This window comes from Perognathus longimembris, chromosome 12, assembly GCF_023159225.1.
Source record: "Perognathus longimembris pacificus isolate PPM17 chromosome 12, ASM2315922v1, whole genome shotgun sequence".
Taxonomy (NCBI): Eukaryota; Metazoa; Chordata; class Mammalia; order Rodentia; family Heteromyidae; genus Perognathus; species Perognathus longimembris.
Window position 1 is genome coordinate 22,495,069 of NC_063172.1, and position 18,287 is coordinate 22,513,355.

General features: G+C 34.3%; 1 protein-coding gene across 2 annotated transcripts in view; it reads right to left on the reverse strand.

The window, feature by feature from the left end:
• The window catches only part of Pkhd1l1 (PKHD1 like 1), a 132,078-nt gene that overhangs the window by 89,370 nt on the left and 24,421 nt on the right, over positions 1–18,287 (reverse strand). For both annotated transcript variants that reach the window (XM_048359272.1, XM_048359271.1), the window contains exons 12-21: positions 16,071–16,160; positions 13,028–13,296; positions 11,524–11,615; positions 7,849–8,008; positions 7,314–7,449; positions 5,982–6,125; positions 4,298–4,455; positions 2,799–2,912; positions 1,312–1,461; positions 533–657 (exon numbers count right to left, since the gene is read on the reverse strand). In XM_048359272.1, the coding sequence (XP_048215229.1) occupies positions 533–657; positions 1,312–1,461; positions 2,799–2,912; positions 4,298–4,455; positions 5,982–6,125; positions 7,314–7,449; positions 7,849–8,008; positions 11,524–11,615; positions 13,028–13,296; positions 16,071–16,160 (1,438 nt within the window). The remainder of the gene's footprint in view (positions 1–532; positions 658–1,311; positions 1,462–2,798; positions 2,913–4,297; positions 4,456–5,981; positions 6,126–7,313; positions 7,450–7,848; positions 8,009–11,523; positions 11,616–13,027; positions 13,297–16,070; positions 16,161–18,287) is intronic.

Genomic DNA, 18,287 nt, shown 5'->3' on the forward strand with positions numbered 1-18,287 from the left:
TTTTGACACAATATGTTAGTTGGATACAGACAGACTAAGAAAATTACATCTATATGAGCATGATTTCAATATTTCCCCAAACAAAACATTACAAAACAAGAACTACAAATAATGAATTTCTATATAGTCTATATCCTACAATATAACTTAAACTGTGAAACAACCCAGTCCCAGAAACACAAATATCATATTCTTTTACTCATATGTGGAATTTAGGGTAATCAAAGCAAAATAAAGTCATGAAAATAAAAGTACAGTCACTAAGGAGATGGAAAGGGATGGTTAAAGGGGGGAGGATAGAATATACAGTAATGGAGGAAAGATATATAATCAACTATATTAGCATACTTGATTATATATAAGCAATTTAATAATATTAAAATAAATTAATAACTATATTAATATATTTGACTATACATAATCAACTTTATTATAGATAATCAACTCTATATACTTGTATAAAAATATAACAAATCTTACTCTGAAAAACTTAATGTATAGAAACCATTTTCAGATTCATAGTGTAACTTACTTGTTTCCATAAGCAAAATTATATGTAAACTGTGAATCAGTGCTTCTAGTAATCTTGCCATTGTCTTGGTACTTGAATTTTAGACCAATATAATTTGCCAGGAATCCTTTGTATGCTAAGCAAAACTACATTTAAAAAATGAAAAAGAATCATGAAGAGTATCTTAAATTGTCTTTGTAATAATTCAACTTGATTCAACCCACTACAGTGGTGATTTTCTATTTACCAGAACACAGACAAAAGAATGAGTAAATTCACCCAGCCAACAGTAGCAGAATTAGAAAAGATTTTTATAAAGGATAAAATGAAGGTAAAGTATCGTTACACTTAATGATTAAACTCTCTTGGAGGGAGTAGATGGATACCAGAGTTCAAACTCAGGGCCATGCCCCAGCCTTTGATTAATTCTTTATTGTTTTCTTCAATGTAATTTACTTTAACAATGGCAGTAGATTGTTCACTATAAAGCATGTGCAAACAATTTCTTCCAAAATTATGAGATAAAGCAGTATATGTATAATGCTTTTTACTTGTACCTTTTTTATTTATTGTTTTTACTTTTGCTTTTTCTTTTGGCTTTTGTTGTTGCTGTTGTTCGTCTGATGGGAGAATCGCTAGAAAAGGAAATTATAACAGCATCCAGAATGTGAACCACCTATGCCTATCCAACATGACAGGATGTTTACATGGCATAACTTATCCTTGTCTTAAAATTGCATGAAATTTTATTACCAAGGTATTTTCCAGATTCAATTAGCATATAATTTTCTTAAGCTTACCTGATTATAAGGAAATAATAAAATGTCTCCATATGGTAGCTTATTTGGCTTAGCATCTGCTGAGTCAAAAAGAGCAGCTGGGTTTTTCAGGGAGTAACGACCACAGTAAGCATCCGTTTCAGCTGTCTTTTGCCCTCTACTAGTATATTCCTACAGAAACAATAATATTTCAAATTAAATATGCTGTATTTTCTTGCTTTTCTCCCATCATCCCCAACCAAGTCATTCAAGGTCCAACCCATTGTTTCTCAAAACAACTTTAACTTGAAATGCCAGAGCTCTTTCTAAAATTAAAAATCTAACCATATAATCTTTTGTATTGGTATTTGATTACTTCCTAAATTCTGACCTTTCCTCTTATATTATGAGTTCCTTATGGATATGAAATCATTCCTCTCAGGAAAATTTATCTGATGTCTACTGTGTTTCAGTGTTTGCTTAATCTTAAAACCTGGAGTGATAATAACCACCATCCCCCCACTTTATACTATAGGGGTACAAGGGCAAAAAGGAATTACAGATATTAGCATTAAAGATGAAGCAAGCATGTAGTTCACATGAAAGCATCAAGAAAAATGTCTCAGAAGAAGTAACAAATGACTTGTCTTTAAAGATAAACAGGAGTTGTTTAAATGGAGAAAAAAAAAGTGCCTAGGGGCTCTATTAGCCAGTAAAATATGTGCAAAAATAACTATAATAAGAAGTAGGAAGAATACCTTTATCATTTATTCCTTTCACTATTTATCAAATAAAATATCCTTATTTCATCAGGGAAAGATAAAAGAGTAGCTGTAATACTAATTGGCCATAGATGATCTTAGCAAAGAAAGCAATTTCTCATACAATTTATATCTCTGAAGCAAACGAAGAACCAAGATATGATCTTCATTCACCACATGAAGAAGTGCACAAATAAAATACTCTGTAGACAGACCATGTAAATTCCTGTTTATTGAAAGTACAGTATTGCTTTCAAACAATGGTACTCACTGGACATTGTGTTGAAAATTAACTATACAACTTGTTGGTGAGATGGAAGGGAAAACCTGGGAGAGAATGTGGGAAGGGGTGACATTGTCCAAAAAGAAATATACTCTTTCCCTAACTTAGATACCTGAAACTTCTCTGAACATCACTATTATAATAACAATAATTTTTAAAAAGTATTGCTTTTGCAAATGGATCACTTAATTTTACTTTTTTTAGCTTATAATCTTTGAATAGTTGTACAAAAGGGTTTCAATTTGACATGTCATTTTATGAGTACAATGCATCTTGATCCATGTCACCCATTCCATCATAAGTGAATTATTTAATAGAATGAGCAGATGCTACAACAAGCCTTCCTAATTAATCTATAACATAGCTATTTTTGCACTCTGACTTAGACTAAGGTATTAATGCTAGTTCAATAATGCAATCATAACGTTGCTAACATTTATATATTCTTATTCAGCCCATTTCTAAGTTCATTAAGCATTCCATACCAAATCAAAATCAGTTTCATAATCTCTGAAGTATTTTACAACAAATCCTTCTTCCAAATGTGTTATTTGTGGTGGACACTTAGTGCTGACCATTTCTTCCACTGCTACCTGAAACTACATAACAATATGCACCTTAAAAACCCTTTTTCATAAACACATAAAATGTTAGTAATTCTATTACTTAGTTCACTAATAGAATATTTGATAGCATAATTTCAATATGTCATTCATAACATAATTTCCTTATAATTTTACATTATCATTTCATCATTTTAGAGTTCAGTGATTTTTTTTCAAGTGTTACATTTAGAATGACAACAGATATATTTACTTGGCAATTATTATCACAGTTATAGAAAACAACATAATGTTTTTTTTTTTTTTTTTTTTTTTTTTTTTTTTGGCCAGTCCTGGGCCTTGGACTCAGGGCCTGAGCACTGTCCCTGGCTTCTTCCCGCTCAAGGCTAGCACTCTGCCACTTGAGCCACAGCGCCGCTTCTGGCCGTTTTCTGTATATGTGGTGCTGGGGAATTGAACCTAGGGCCTCGTGTATCCGAGGCAGGCACTCTTGCCGCTAGGCTATATCCCCAGCCCCAACAACATAATGTTTTAAAGATAGCAATGAAAAAACCTAAATTGATGAGTACTAATTTAAAGATATTCCAAATAAATTTTTTTTCCAATTTTTCAAAAAGTAACTGGAAAATGGTATGTTCCAAAGTATTCTACTTGTCCAAAGTAGAGATTAATATACTGTAAGTCTCTTTATTATTATCTAAGGGATATCCAGTATTAATCTGACAAAACACAGAAAAAAATGTATCTAGGACTAAGACCGAAGGACAATGTATAATCTGTAATCATCAAACAAATAACAAACTCATTGTACAGGTAGTTGTTATGATTAAGATGAAGTAAGCCACTCGCATTCTTTCTTCAAGAACAGCTACCCCACAGGCAGACACAATGTCCTTGGATATAATTCCAAGAACTCCCTTTTCTTTCTATTCCTTTGCCTTTGGAACATTTCCTCCCACGTTGTGGATGGGCCATGCTACAGAGAAGAATGGACTCATACTCCTTGAAATACTTTCTAGAGCAGATTGTCATTGAAAAGTTTTTTATTTAAAATAAAATAAGGCATTTACACTTTACAATTAAGCATTTGCTGCACTCTGTGCCTCAAAAATTTTGTGAATGACTAGATGACAAGTTGTTGTTTGGATGGAGAACAATGCTGGCGTGGAGCAATGGACACCACGTCTCTAACAGCAAAGCAAGTCTCTGATGATGTTAAAATGCTTTATTTACAAAATGAATGGTTGTACTAGAAAATCTGTTTTCATTTTTAAACAAAAATATGTTTATGAAATATCCATTTTATAAGTTGGGCAAAATCTAATAATTATTAGTGATTTTTGGAAATAATGCTTCCTACCCATTTGCCTACAAATTGCCAGTGAATACGGTACTGTGAGACAAACATTTGTGGAACATACTTCGACTTCAGATGATCTTGGGTTAAGGGGCATAGAAGTAACCCCATCCCAATTTAATGTGAATGTCTCCAAACTGGGTTTGCCTTTGGTTTGTTCTGTAATATCCAGTGTGACATTATTCCCATCAAACAATTCGTAACCAAGCAGATCAAAATCTCCTGCAAAATATAGGAAATCAAATTTTAATTTCCTATCTAAAATAGACTTTAAAATATAAGCGCATTGGCTTTGTTTGGAGTACCAGTAACACAAACTAAGAAACTGAGAAGGATGTTGAAAGAAAGGATTTGATTAGATTCATTCATATAAGAAACAGTAAGATAGCAGACAACTTGCTACTGATTTAAGAGGAAATATTGTAAGATAAGCAGAGGATGCACTAGGACCAAAAGTAAAGATCGCTGGACAGTAGGTTGTTCCAAAATGCATTTTAGTTTCACACCATTATCAGTATTTTAGTGTAAAACACTTGGTTGGGATGTTGCTTGCTTTACATTGGATACAAATAAGGTATAAGATTGATTCCCTGGAAAGAGCCTAAATCTATGAAGCTGGATTACACGATGTCATAGTGAGAGACATAAAATTTTGACCTCAGTTATTTCTCCTTGCAAGGACACTTTGCCAGTGAAATCCCATTGCTCTTCTCTACTGAATGTAGACTTAGAATATACCTGGTTATGCTTTTGGTGCTTTATTTCTTAAGGTTATTTTTGAAGCCTCAAAGTTTCTGTCCGATCTAGTAGTAGCTCAACAAGGATCACCACATGTTCAATCACATAGTGCTTTGATAAACTAACTTCAGTAAAAATTTTAGAACTTCAATTCATGTTAAGCAAAATTCTTCATCTCATTCAACCCTCAAGTTAACAACTCCATACAATAAGACATAAACATTGGAACAATGTTTTACACAAATTGAAGAATAATAGTTCCTTAAAGAAAAGATACATATGTGCACATACATATATGTAAATATGTGTGTATGTATGTTTATGGACCTGCTTCATGGTTTTAAATGTATCAGATACCTAAATTGACTGCTCAATTTGATTAATAGTAATATTTCTAAAAATAATATTTAATATTAATATTTCTAAAAATATTCTTAATATTTCTAAAAATGTTTTGCATTAAACAATCATTTGAAGTTAAATGACATTATTTAAAATATTATTTTTAAAAAGGTGAAGAGATCAAATAAATTGCATTAATCCAAGGTCAACTTTTTGTTTTTCCTGAAGAATCTATAATTGGTTTAACTATTCTAATGATTTTGGTTAGTTTTAAGGAGGAGGCATGATATGAAATGCTTTCCTTGTAAAACGGACTGTGGAATTCTTTCTTTTGGCAAGGTTTGATCAGACTATTATCTCTCTAACAACATTGATTTATTAAAGCTTTATTTTTAGAATTAAATTTCACCAATTCATAAAAAATTCTTGTTACTAAGACTGCATTTGTGTTAATGTGGTATACTTTATTAATTGGAGTTGCACATTCCTTGAAATATACCTAAGTTTTACTATTGAAAATAATTCACCATTTCCTATTTATCCTGACACTGATCAAGGACATGAATCTATATTTTTTCCTTAGTATTTTTTGAAGTTCTATTTTTTATAGTGGAGTTGCACTGGATATAAATTAGTTTTCTGAAGTGAAAAATGAAATATAAGCTTACCTCTATTTGATATGAAGGTTATAGTATAGATATAGCTCTGGAGATTCTGTGTTCTTGTAACTTGAACTGTATCTGGTTTTATGGACCAAAGGTCATTTAAGGCGGATTGCAATATGAAGTCAGAAGCATCAGCAGCTAGCAAGACTTTTGAATAAATTTTAAAAAAGAAAAGTAGGAGAGTTAAAATCATTCAACAACAACAAAAGAATATTGGGTGCTGGTAGTTAATGCCAGCAATCCTAGCTACTCAGAAGGCTGAGATCTAAGGATCATGTTCAAAGTCATCTCGAGCAAAAAAGTCTCCTTAAGACTCTTATCTCCAATTAACCACTCAAAAACCAGAAGTGGCCTTGTGGCTGAAAGTGGTAGAGTGCTAGCTTTGAGCAAAAGGCCCTGAGTTCAAATCCCACAACCAACCAAAAAGAAGAAATAAAAATCATTCCAGATCACTGCAACTAAAGTGAATGTCTTATACTTAATTTTATAAAGCATACATATTCAATATCATTTACGTTACAATGTAGAAAAATTATGTTGTGAAAATGATTCAAGTTTGGCTGACTAATTGGTTTATGATTTTTCGTGTTGCTATTGGTCGTGGGGCTTGTTGTCAGGGTACTGTCTCTCAGTATTTTTGCTGACTTTACCACTTCAACCCACAGAGCCACTTCCAATTGTCTGGTGGCTAATTGGAGATAAGAATCTCACAAACTTTCCTGCCCAGGATGGCTTCCAACTATGATTCTCGGATCTCAATCTCCTGAATAGCTAGGATTACAGACATGAGCCACTGGCACCCAGCAGTTTGTCATATATTTGTTGATAGTATTCTCATAGTTACAAGCCTTTTATTTTACAAACAATAAGCACTCACCAATATGGAAAACTTTAAACAACAGAAATAGCAAAAATCAATTTTTACAATTTATTATCTTTATGCTGTCATTACCTAAAAAATCATTATTTCACGTGTCTATCATTTAGTTTGAGAAACTGAAAGACATGTTTATTTCTCTTCAATGATGAATCTGATTTCCAGTTTCTGTACTTAATATCTATGTGTTACAGATGCAATAAATCTCTATGTGCTTTCAAATATACATTTATCACTATTCTTATAAAAGGAAAGTATGGCATATATCAGAAAATTGTACATAATAATACAATATTTTAATCCCAGTCTGAAGACTTCACTTTAATATTTTTTCTTCTTTGTACAATATAGTATTAAAACTATATTTTCCAATCAGTAAAACTGGACTAGAGCAAACACTTCACAGCATTATGTAAACATAAATGTGAACATCATCTCTCTCATTATTTATAACTTACCAGTTTTTTCCTTATTGTAGATTAGTCTGTATTGGTAAAGTGAACACAAATTAGCTTCCACACAAGGGCTGGTTACTGTGATCCTCTGAACTTCATTAGTGGCATTGGTTGTTTCCCAGTTTTCCAAAATTATAACCTATATTCCAATTTAAGGAAAAAAAATAAATACAAAACACATTATTGAAATATCATCATTCAGCAATTCAGTGCCTGCTTATTTTTGCTACATTTTACTAAAAATGAAAAATATGTGTGTTCTACACCGTTTAAGATTTCTCTTATTAAGGAACACTAATCCAATGTATTGAAAGCAATGCTCAGGGTTGGTAGTGCTTGCTTAGTATTTTTGAGACCCTCGGTTTGATCCCCAGCACTGAAATATATTTTGAATGAAATACTCTGTGATAGAGATAACTTGTATTATTAATTGTAACAGGAAAGAATGTTTAGAGGTACACAATCATGGACATTATTGAGTTGTAGCTTCACACACTAGTATTATAACGTAAACAGCGGATCTATCAACACAGCTAACCTGTACTTCCTGGATAATTGCTGATTGGGATTTGATAACTTGTTCTTCATTTACTGCATCTCCCGTTTGTTGCTCAGAATAGACAGTTCTATACTGGTACAGTCCAACATCAACAAAAGCACTCAATCTGTATTCCTGAAGCAAGATTTCAATGTAATACCTGCAAAACAGAGTAATTTATATAACATTTCCCCCCAGAGCACTTGTCATTAAACACTTAAATAATATTAACAATTGAATAAAATAGTGACATCATCTACAAAATTTATTAGAGGATTTATATTATAGGCATGTGAAATTTGCACAACATATTTAAATTTCTTAATAATAAAAAAAGTACCTAGCAGTTGGCTGGCATAAAATGAATTACATAAGATATCTATATCAGTAGAGAATTATTCCCATCTATGATCAAGTCATTTAGCTTAGTTGTTGAAAAAGATACTGTTCCCTATTTTCAAGAAAGTTATTCAAAACGTCATTGTAGGTTGCAATAATAATGACCTGAAACATGATATCTAGGAAATAAAGATACTAAGTGATTTAATGTGTTCAAAAACTTACAGAAAAGCTTACATGTGTCATGTATTGTGTGACTGAATGGTTGAATATGTGAAGAAGTCCTAGACAGGCACAGAGGCTCATGCCTATAAGCTTAGATAATCAGGAAGTTAAGATTTGAGGATCATGGTCCAAAGCCTACCCAGACAGGAAAGACTGTGAGACTCTTATCTCCAATTGACAGGTGAGTACAACATCTAAACTCTAGAAATGTTACTATTGCTCCCATCTTTAAAGACATCCACATAAGAATTCCTTTGAATTGTCTGATATACAAGAATAAATTTATAGAGTACTCAGAATGAGCAAATTTATTATTTGTTTGTAATAAGGGGACTCTGCATAGTGTCCCTGATAAGAATGAACTTGGAGGTTACATCAGGGATATTAGCTTCCATAAGAACCTGCTGTCCACTTAATTCTGAACAGCATAGCCAAAACTAAATAAGGAGAAGGAAGTATACATATATATATACACACATATGTATATATAAATATATAATATGAAAATACATGCATATATATGTTTCATTATTTACAGCTTAACATATTAGTTAGGCACTACATATTTAACAGACATGAAATAGTATCTCTTTCTTTGAAAGAATAAGAGACCAGTAGAATTTTTTAAATTTAAAGATTTGTTTTTTATTTTGTTTTTGTCAGTCATGGGGCTTGAACTCAGGGCCTGGGCACTATCCCTGAGCTCTTTTGCGCAAAGCTAGCACTATATCACTTTGAGCCACAGTACCACTTGTGGTTTTCTGGTGGTTAATTGGTGATAAGAGTCTTGTGTAGGGGCTGGGAATATGGCCTAGTGGTAAAGTGCTCACCTCATATATATAAAGCCCTGGGTTTGATTCCTCAGCACCACATATATACAAAAAAGCTGGAAGTGATGCTGTGGCTCAAGAGGTAGAGTGCTAGCCTTGAGAAAAAAGAAGCCAGGGACAGTGCTCAGGCCCTGAGTCCATGCCCCAGGACTGGCAACAAAAACAAAACAAACAAACAAAAAGAGTCTGGTGGACTTCGCTGCCTAGGCTGGCTTTGAACCTTGATCCTCAGATCTCATCCTCCTGAGTATCTAGGATTACAGGCATGAGCCACTAGTGCCCAGAAAAATTTAAATATATTTTTTAATTAGAAGCTGAGATAGAATTCAAAGCAGAACAAGGTGATCAAAATAGATATGCAGTTAAGCATGAAGTTATACTATTTGAGCAGAATAAATCAGCAATAGGAAGTACCTTCACAAGGCTTTGAAAAACCACTGTGCAATAATACAGATAGGAATCTCATTTGCAGAATTCATAGCTATTATAGTGAAGTGCAGAATTCACAGCTATCATAGTCAAGTGCAGTGTGTAAATTACAAACTTGTTACAAGAGCACAGATACCAGGCCACAGATGTATTAGAAATAGCTTTGATTCAATCTCTCAGCTCCTCCTGCCTAGCAAATGAGCTAAACTCATTCTTTAAGACCAAGCCAATGTCTCAAGATATATGTACATTTGTTTTCAGTAGGGATTAATCAGATACTTCATTAATTGATCCATTAATGATTTTGGTTAAAAATAAAAATGTTTATGTTTATAAAGAAGAAAAAGCAGAAAAAAGTGGTGGCCAATATTCTTTTTCCATGTCCCTAAAATCTCAGTAAAAAACATGAAATATGACTGTTCCCAGGTTCCACTGATTGAAAACCACTTTTCAATTCTCTTAGATCTTTGCTGTGCTAACTTTGAACATAATCTTAACAATATCTGAGTAGATGATATGGTAAACAAAATAGATATTCCTCCGATCAAATAGTGAAGTCTTACATCTATAATCTATGGAACTAGGGAGGTAGAGTTTGGAAGGACTGAAATTCAAGGCTATCTTAGGCAAAAAGTTTGAGAGAATTGAAATTCAGGGCTATTCCACCCACATTCCCCCACCAAAACATATTGTGAGATCAGATCTATCAATAAAAACTGAGAATGGTGGCACATTTCTGTCATCCCATTATGCAGAAAGTGTTATTAGGAGGACTGAAGTCCAAACCAGCTAGGGAATTAACATGATATTCTGTTTGAAAAATAACACAGTCTAAAAAGGGCCAGGGGATGTGGCTCAAGTGATAAGCATTCCTACCTGGTGACCACAAGTCCCTGCGTCCAAAACTCCATTTTTATCTCCCCAAAATGTGAAATTTATCTCTACCCCTAGAATGTAGGTTTGGCCATTTGCTTTGGCCAGAAGAATATTAGTAAATGCGGCAGGAGGAGAGTACTAAAAGTGTTAGTGCATTACAATCGCTGTCTTTACTGCTGCAAACACATCCACTAATATGGTCAGTTCAGTCTAGCTCCTGGAAGGTAAGAAAGCATATCTAAATTCCAACCACGCCAGTTGATTCTCTTAGATGTACAAATGAGATCATCCTAGATGATCAACCCCCAATTAATCAATCCAGGATGAACTGCCCAGCCAACCAGAAAATTGGATGAGATAATGGATGTTTTCTGTTTGAAGCTACAAACGTCTAGAGTCATCTGTCGGAAGATGATCTCCACATCTTATGATGTTTTCCCTGTATCTTAGCCATTTTGAACATATTGTTTATCTTTCTATCTTCTAGGATTCCTAAGCAGTTTTTAAAGTTGGATTATCTGATATTCATGTATTTTCTGGGTCAGCACTCAATGATGAGATCCTTGAATGGTATTTTCATATCATTTTCATTAAGTTTCCAAGGCTAGGGATAAATCTGTGAATAATACATACAAATTGATAGTGTCTCCAACCCACGTGGTTATATAGAAACACTCAGCTGCTGACATAAAGAAATTAATAAAGTATGACTGAAAAATCCTAGAGAGAATGAGAATCAGAATTAAATAAATTTCACAAAATTATAATTTCTGTAACAGGGTTAAATTGAATTTCAAGTTTACCTGATTAATTGAATATCAGTGTTCTTGAAAACAGGGTATCATACTAATAAAATTATGAGACTCAGCAGATAAATTAAACCAACAAACTATCATAATGGCTAATAAAAGTTTAAAACATAAGCTTATATTTTAACGATATCATTCAGTAACTTAAAGACAAGAAAAATTCTTACTCTTTTCCTTTGTGAAGATGAATATCATCTGATCTTTGGGATGGACTCGAAAAATAACTGTTGGAATTGGCAGAATGATAGGCAATCCTTACCTTTGCCAAAGAGACAGAAAGATAGTTTTCCAGTCTTTTCAACATTTAATTATCATTTCTCATTATTTTCACTCAGAATTTTTCTGAACAAAATTATGAAAGTCCTTCATATATTTCTTCTAAAGTCTGTTATCTATGGTAACATGGAACTTTTAAGTGATCAAGATGTCTTCTTTCATTTCACCCTTCCTTATGACCATCTCCATTACCAAGTGCACTATTCAGCTCACAGCGTTTCCTGAATTAGAATGCCAGTGGGTAATCAAAAGATACATACTGGAAAAACATCTCTTTTGATCAGCAGAGAACTTTTAGAGATCTGATCTAAATTAGATCATTAGATTTAGCTCTGAGAGATGCTAAAGGGTGCTAAATAGTTTACCATACTATGGGCTTTCCTAATAGGAATCTTTAGAGGAAGCTAGTTGAGAAGCAAGTTGGTAAATCAGAATTAATAAACTTATATATTAATGGAGTCATAAAAATGTGATGTTTTATAGTTGATCTGCTAGCTTCACGTTCATGAAACAGCCCTCAGGCAATAACACTAACACACACATATGCACACACACATGCACATACATGCTATAAAACTAAAAAACACAGATGTCCCATGTAATATAATTTGTGGTCACAAAAAATCTGAAGCCGAGAGCCTGGGAATATGGCCTACTGGTAGAGTGCTTGCCTTGCATACATGAAGCCCTGGGTTTGATTCCTCTGCAACACATATATAGAAAAAGCCAGAAGTGGCACTGTGGCTCAAGAGGTACAGTGCAAAAAGAAGCCAGGGACAGTGCTCAGGCCCTGAGTGCAAGCCCCAGGACTGGCAAAAAAAAATAAATCTTAAGCCTAAACTTCTCAGTAGGAAGATCATTAAGCTTAGTAAATATGTGTAGTACATACTAGTGAATATTAATTTTAAATTATGATTATACTTGATATTCAACACTAACATATGACAAAAGATGAGTGAGAATTTGAATGCATGACATTAATTACCCAAAACCTTAAACATTAAAAGAAAAAGACAAGCTTTCCTGTCCTGAGTAAAATGCACAAGAGTGAAATGTCATTCTTTTCTACCTTTCTGTTATGCATATGATTCTTTCATTAAAAACTAGAACTTCAGCTTTCAAATAAAGAACTTCAATTTTCAAATGATGATATATGATTTTTCCCTTGGCAGAGAAAATTTAGATCAGGGAAATAATTTTCTTTTGATCTGTGAGTTTTCTACCATAACCTTACCATTCATTTCACACGTGTTAAGGTAGCAAAGAATCCAAACTCATCAAATTTCTTCTCATAAACTCATATAGTCACCAATTTTCACTTTTAATAAGTTAGAGAAATATAAATACCACCATACTTCTTTTATAGTATCGACTAGTATTCTTTGTCTTCCCTACCTTATCTTCTGGAAGTCCAGTGGGGCTGAAATAAATTGCATAACGGTCATCACCTTTGATGTAGAATCTATAAACATCAGAATCTGGAGCCACCAAAAATCCACTGAAACGTGCAACAAATGTGTCTTGCTCCAGAGGCCAAACATAGGAAGCTGAGTCTACCCAAGTGGCACCCATGTACCCCAAAGTATCTTCATTATATTCAAGAATTTCTTCAAGATGCACGGGCCGACTGTTATTCCATACCTCAAGTTTTAGGCCTCTTCCACCTGAATAAAATAAAGCAAGCTGTACATTATAATCATAATCCAATATCTCAACAGCCTTCTGCTTGATGGTAGCAATAGAGGTTCTATATTAATTCATGTTTTTAGAGCATGTGTGTCAATAAACCAATTCCATACCTTTTTATTGTTATTTTAAGGAGTTGTACAAAGAAGTTGCATTCTCAATGATAGGTTATGAGTATAATGCTTCTTGGGCCAATGTTACCCTTTCCTTCACTTTCTCCTATTATTCCCTTTCCTATCCATACCCACAAGTTACATAGCTCACCTTTTCACATAGTGTGTATTGAATACCATAACTACATTGCTTACCTCCATTCCTGTGACTCTCCTTTGATTACACATCCTCCTAAATGTACCTATTCCTACAGGGCATAGGACAATTAGAACCATCTACAATGTATTTTTTCTTACTTTATTTATGTGAGCCTGAGTTTCTACACATGTTAAATAATACCATTTTTATGGTTTATGGTTCCTATGTGTATTAAATACATTATATGTGTAGAACATATAGAGTACATACGTATAATCTATATGTACATATTTGTGTAAATGCATATATGCTAAATGTATAGTATTTATAGGATATAGGATATATGTAGGATATACATAGTATAATTTACATTTTATGTAAAATAACACAAAATTACTCTGTTGTATATGATAGGACCGATTTTATTTTACATAGTAAAGTCAGAACTTAAAAGTTCAATTTTATTACAAAAGCTTTGTCTTGGTGGTTTGTTGTTACAAAAGTTATTCAGTTGATGGCTTTATGGAATAATTAATCATAGAAAAAATATTGCTGGCTTTAGGATTTCTCTCAGTATTTTTTCCTCTATATTAAATTTTGTTATTTTTAAGCATTACTCATCTGCTAAGACTACAGCCTCTTCTGGGAGGAATAAGAGAGAAAGAACTCTCAAGAAAATGTTTCTTGACTTGCCAGTATAAACTCTGGCATTAAGTATTTCCTAATCAGAATTAACTGTCAAATCCTTTCCTGTGTTTTTTTTTTAAGTGCAACAGACAATAAGCTTTCTTTCGGTGACTCAAACTTGAAAAATCATGGCAATTCCTCTTCATCCAAATTTGGTTAAAGAAAAGACAAATTGGCTTGGCCGAGTCAACATTTCACAGAAGTAGCAGCCACTCATGAATGCACCTTTCTTTAACGTCATGAATTATAAACAGGAAAATGATTTTCTTAAGCTGCCAACTATTTCTAATATTTAACACAAGGAAATTTAAGAGTTGGGTGCACTTCTAATTATAAACAGAGTTTATACAGGCGCAAGATATGAGATCCATACCATGCTCAAACATATGTACAACATTTCAAATGGATTAGTGTGCATATGAAGGCCACCCACTTGCAAGTTCACTGGGCTACAAGGGGAAAGTCTGAAAAGAATTTTGAGTCACATATCCTTCATCTGTTTTCACTCCCAAGTCATTCTAGACCAAAAAAGAATAAAAAGGATTTAATCTCTTCATTTGTATTTTTCCTCAACAACAACAACAACAACAAAGAAAACATTTAGAAAAGTTTTAGAGGGAGCCTGGCTCAGGTGGCTCATAAGCATAATCCTAGCTAGTCAGGAGTTTGAGATCTGAGAATAGCAGTTCCAAGCCAGCCGGGGTAGAAAAGTCCCTCGGATACTCTTATCTCCAGTTAACCACTCGAAAAACGGAAGTAGTGCTATGGCTCAAGTGGTAGAGTGCTAGCCTTGAGCAGGAAGAGGCTTAAGGACAGCACCTAGGTCCTGAATTCAAGCCCCAGAATTGACCGGAAAAAGAAAACAGATGGGCATTTTGCAGATATGTAATTATAGTTACATAGGAGGCAGAGATGCGAGATTACAATTCATTTAAGACAAGTTTGGGCATAAGACTTTATAAGACTCCATCTCAGTGGCTGGGCATGGTAATGTGTGCCTGTTCATCTAACTACAGGAAAAGTGTAATGGCTGTGTACAGTGGCACATCCTTGCCATCCTCAGTGGCATGGCGAACAAAGGTAGGAAAATTAAAAGACCAGGCTCTCCTGGGCATAAAGTAGAGTCCTACCTCAAAAATAAGCAACAGAGAAAAGGGCTGGAGATGTGGTCTGAGTGGCATAGCACTTGCAAATATGAGGCACTGATTTCAATCACTATTATTGTGACAAAAAGCAGTATTTTTATTATTTTACTGATAATTGGACTATTAAAATAGTAACACAGAGGTGCCATGCCCAACGCATAGGCCATTGTTCCCAGTGAAGCGACAGTGATCCAACAAAAGCATCTGTACAATTTATGAAAAACCAATGGATCTAAGACATATTACCTATGGAGAGTAAAGGGGACTGGACAGGTCTTGATGCTGCATCCAACATGTGTCCCTGAGTTTAATCCCCAGCACCACAAAAGGAAAATTCTATATAGAATGTGCCAACATTTAGTGATCATAACTAAATTCAAACTAAAGGCATACTGCATTCTATCACCAGAGACACTATTGTCAGCAGGGTGTCGGAAGGATTTAGGCTGGGTCTATCTCCACTGATGTCACTTTGATGCAGTTTTTAATCTAGAATAAATCTATTTAATCTAGACTAAATAGATTTAAAATATGGTAAGTTATAATTCTCACCAAAGCTTTTTAAACACTTAGTAATATTTTATGACAAACAATACATGCCCATATGATTCTTTTTCTGCAAATATATCTCATGTACATTTTGTCTGTGATTTTTTATGGTAACTTACCTGGATATAGAGTTTTGAGAACTGGAGGTTGGGGACGTGTCTTGCAATATATTCTATCTTCGGTAACACTGAGAATATCACAAGCCTGACCTACACAAATCAAAATGAAGAACTACTAAAAATAAAATTTAAAAATACAAACTACAGTAGCGTCTCTTGAAATATTTTTCCAATTAAAACAATATTGCATAAGTGTCAAAGTCAAGGTTCTTCATATATATATATATATATACACACACACACACATATATACATATATATGGATGTCCCATGGGAATTGATGTTCAAGTTGGCTGTAATGCTACATGGCTGTCATCTCACCACTTGGTGCCCAGAAGCAGGGGATTGTAACTTTTCTGAATAACCTGGGGTATAGGCAAATTCAGCATTAGCCTAGGCTGTAGAGTGAAACTCTATCTACAAGTAAACATTAATGGTTATACTTCCATATGGAGAACTATATCATAGCAAAATATAACACATCTGAGAAAGAAAATTTCAGTGTCTGAGGAAAATATAGAAAAGGTGATGAAAGCATTTCATTATAAAACATGTCCATTGTGGGCCTAAGGGGAAGCTTTATATATTCTTTCCCCTCAGAGAAAAATTGCTGAATGATCACCCTGCACCAAAATCAATTCCAAATGGATCAAAGACCTCGAAATCAAAACAGATACCCTGAAAACACTAAAGGAAGGAGTAGGAGAAACACTTGGGCTCCTTGGCACAGGACAGAACTTCCTTAACAAAGACCCAGAAAGGCTACAAATCAAGGAAAGGTTGGACAAATGGGACTACATCAAACTGCAGAGCTTCTGCAGGGCAAAGGACATAGCTAGCAAGATAAACAGAAAGCCCACAGATTGGGAGAAGATCTTTACCGGCCATACAAAGGACAAAGGCTTCATATCTAAAATATATGCAGAACTAAAAAAATTACATTCCTCCAAAACAAATCCTCAAAGAACCAATAGCCCCCTCATCAAGTGGGCTAAAGACTTAAAAAGAGACTTCTCTGATGAGGAAATTAGAATGGCAAAGAGACATATGAAAAAGTGCTCTACATCACTGGCCATAAAAGAAATGCAAATCAAAACAACATTGAGATTCGATCTCACCCCAGTAAGAATGTCCTATATCAAGAAAACCAACAATAACAATTGTTGGAGGGGATGTGGCCAAAAGGGAACCCTACTTCATTGTTGGTGGGAATGTAAACTGGTTCAGCCACTCTGGCAAGCAGTGTGGAGATTCCTCAGAAGGCTAAACATAGAGCTCCCCTATGACCCAGCAGCCCCACTTTTGGGTATCTATCCAAAAGACCATAAACAAAATCACACTAAAGCCATCAGCACAACAATGTTCATCACAGCACAATTTGTCATAGCTAGAATCTGGAACCAACCCAGATTCCCCTCAGTAGACGAATGGATCAGGAAAATGTGGTACATATACACAATGGAATTTTATGCCTCTATCAGAAAGAATGACATTGCCCCATTTGTAAGGAAATGGAAGGACTTGGAAAAAATTATACTAAGTGAGCCAGACCCAAAGAAACATGGACTCTATGGTCTCCCTTATAGGGAATAATTAGCACAGCTTTAGGCAAGTCACAGCAGAGGATCACAAGAGCCCAATAGCTCTACCCTATGAACACATAAGATGATGCTGAGAGAAATGAACTCCATGGTATGAAAACGATTGTTATATCATTGTTGTAACTACTGTCAACGTGATATGTGTAACTGTAGCTTCTATTATTGATGATCCTCTTGTATCCCCTTCCTGTGGTTGTACCTACACTATCTCTGTATCTTATCTGAGTATATTGGAATCCATGTAGACTGGTAAACAGTGGCATATAGGGTAAAAAAAGACAAACAACTACAAAAGCAATACTTGCAAAACTGTTTGGTGTAAATGAACTGATCAACTCATGGGGGGAAAGGGAAAGGGGAGGGGGAGGGGGGAATGAGGGAGGAGGTAACAAACAGTACAAGAAATGTATCCAATGCCTAACGTATGAAACTGTAACTTCTCTGTACATCAGTTTGGTAATAAAAATTTAAAAAAAGAAAAATTGTTGAATGAACACTCATGATGTTCATAGTTTTTAAAGGTAGATGTGCACTATCAGGAAGAATGGTTCATTAACCCAAGGTTTTCAAATGAAAGCAAACTACATCATAACCAATGCAGGCATAAGATCAGACC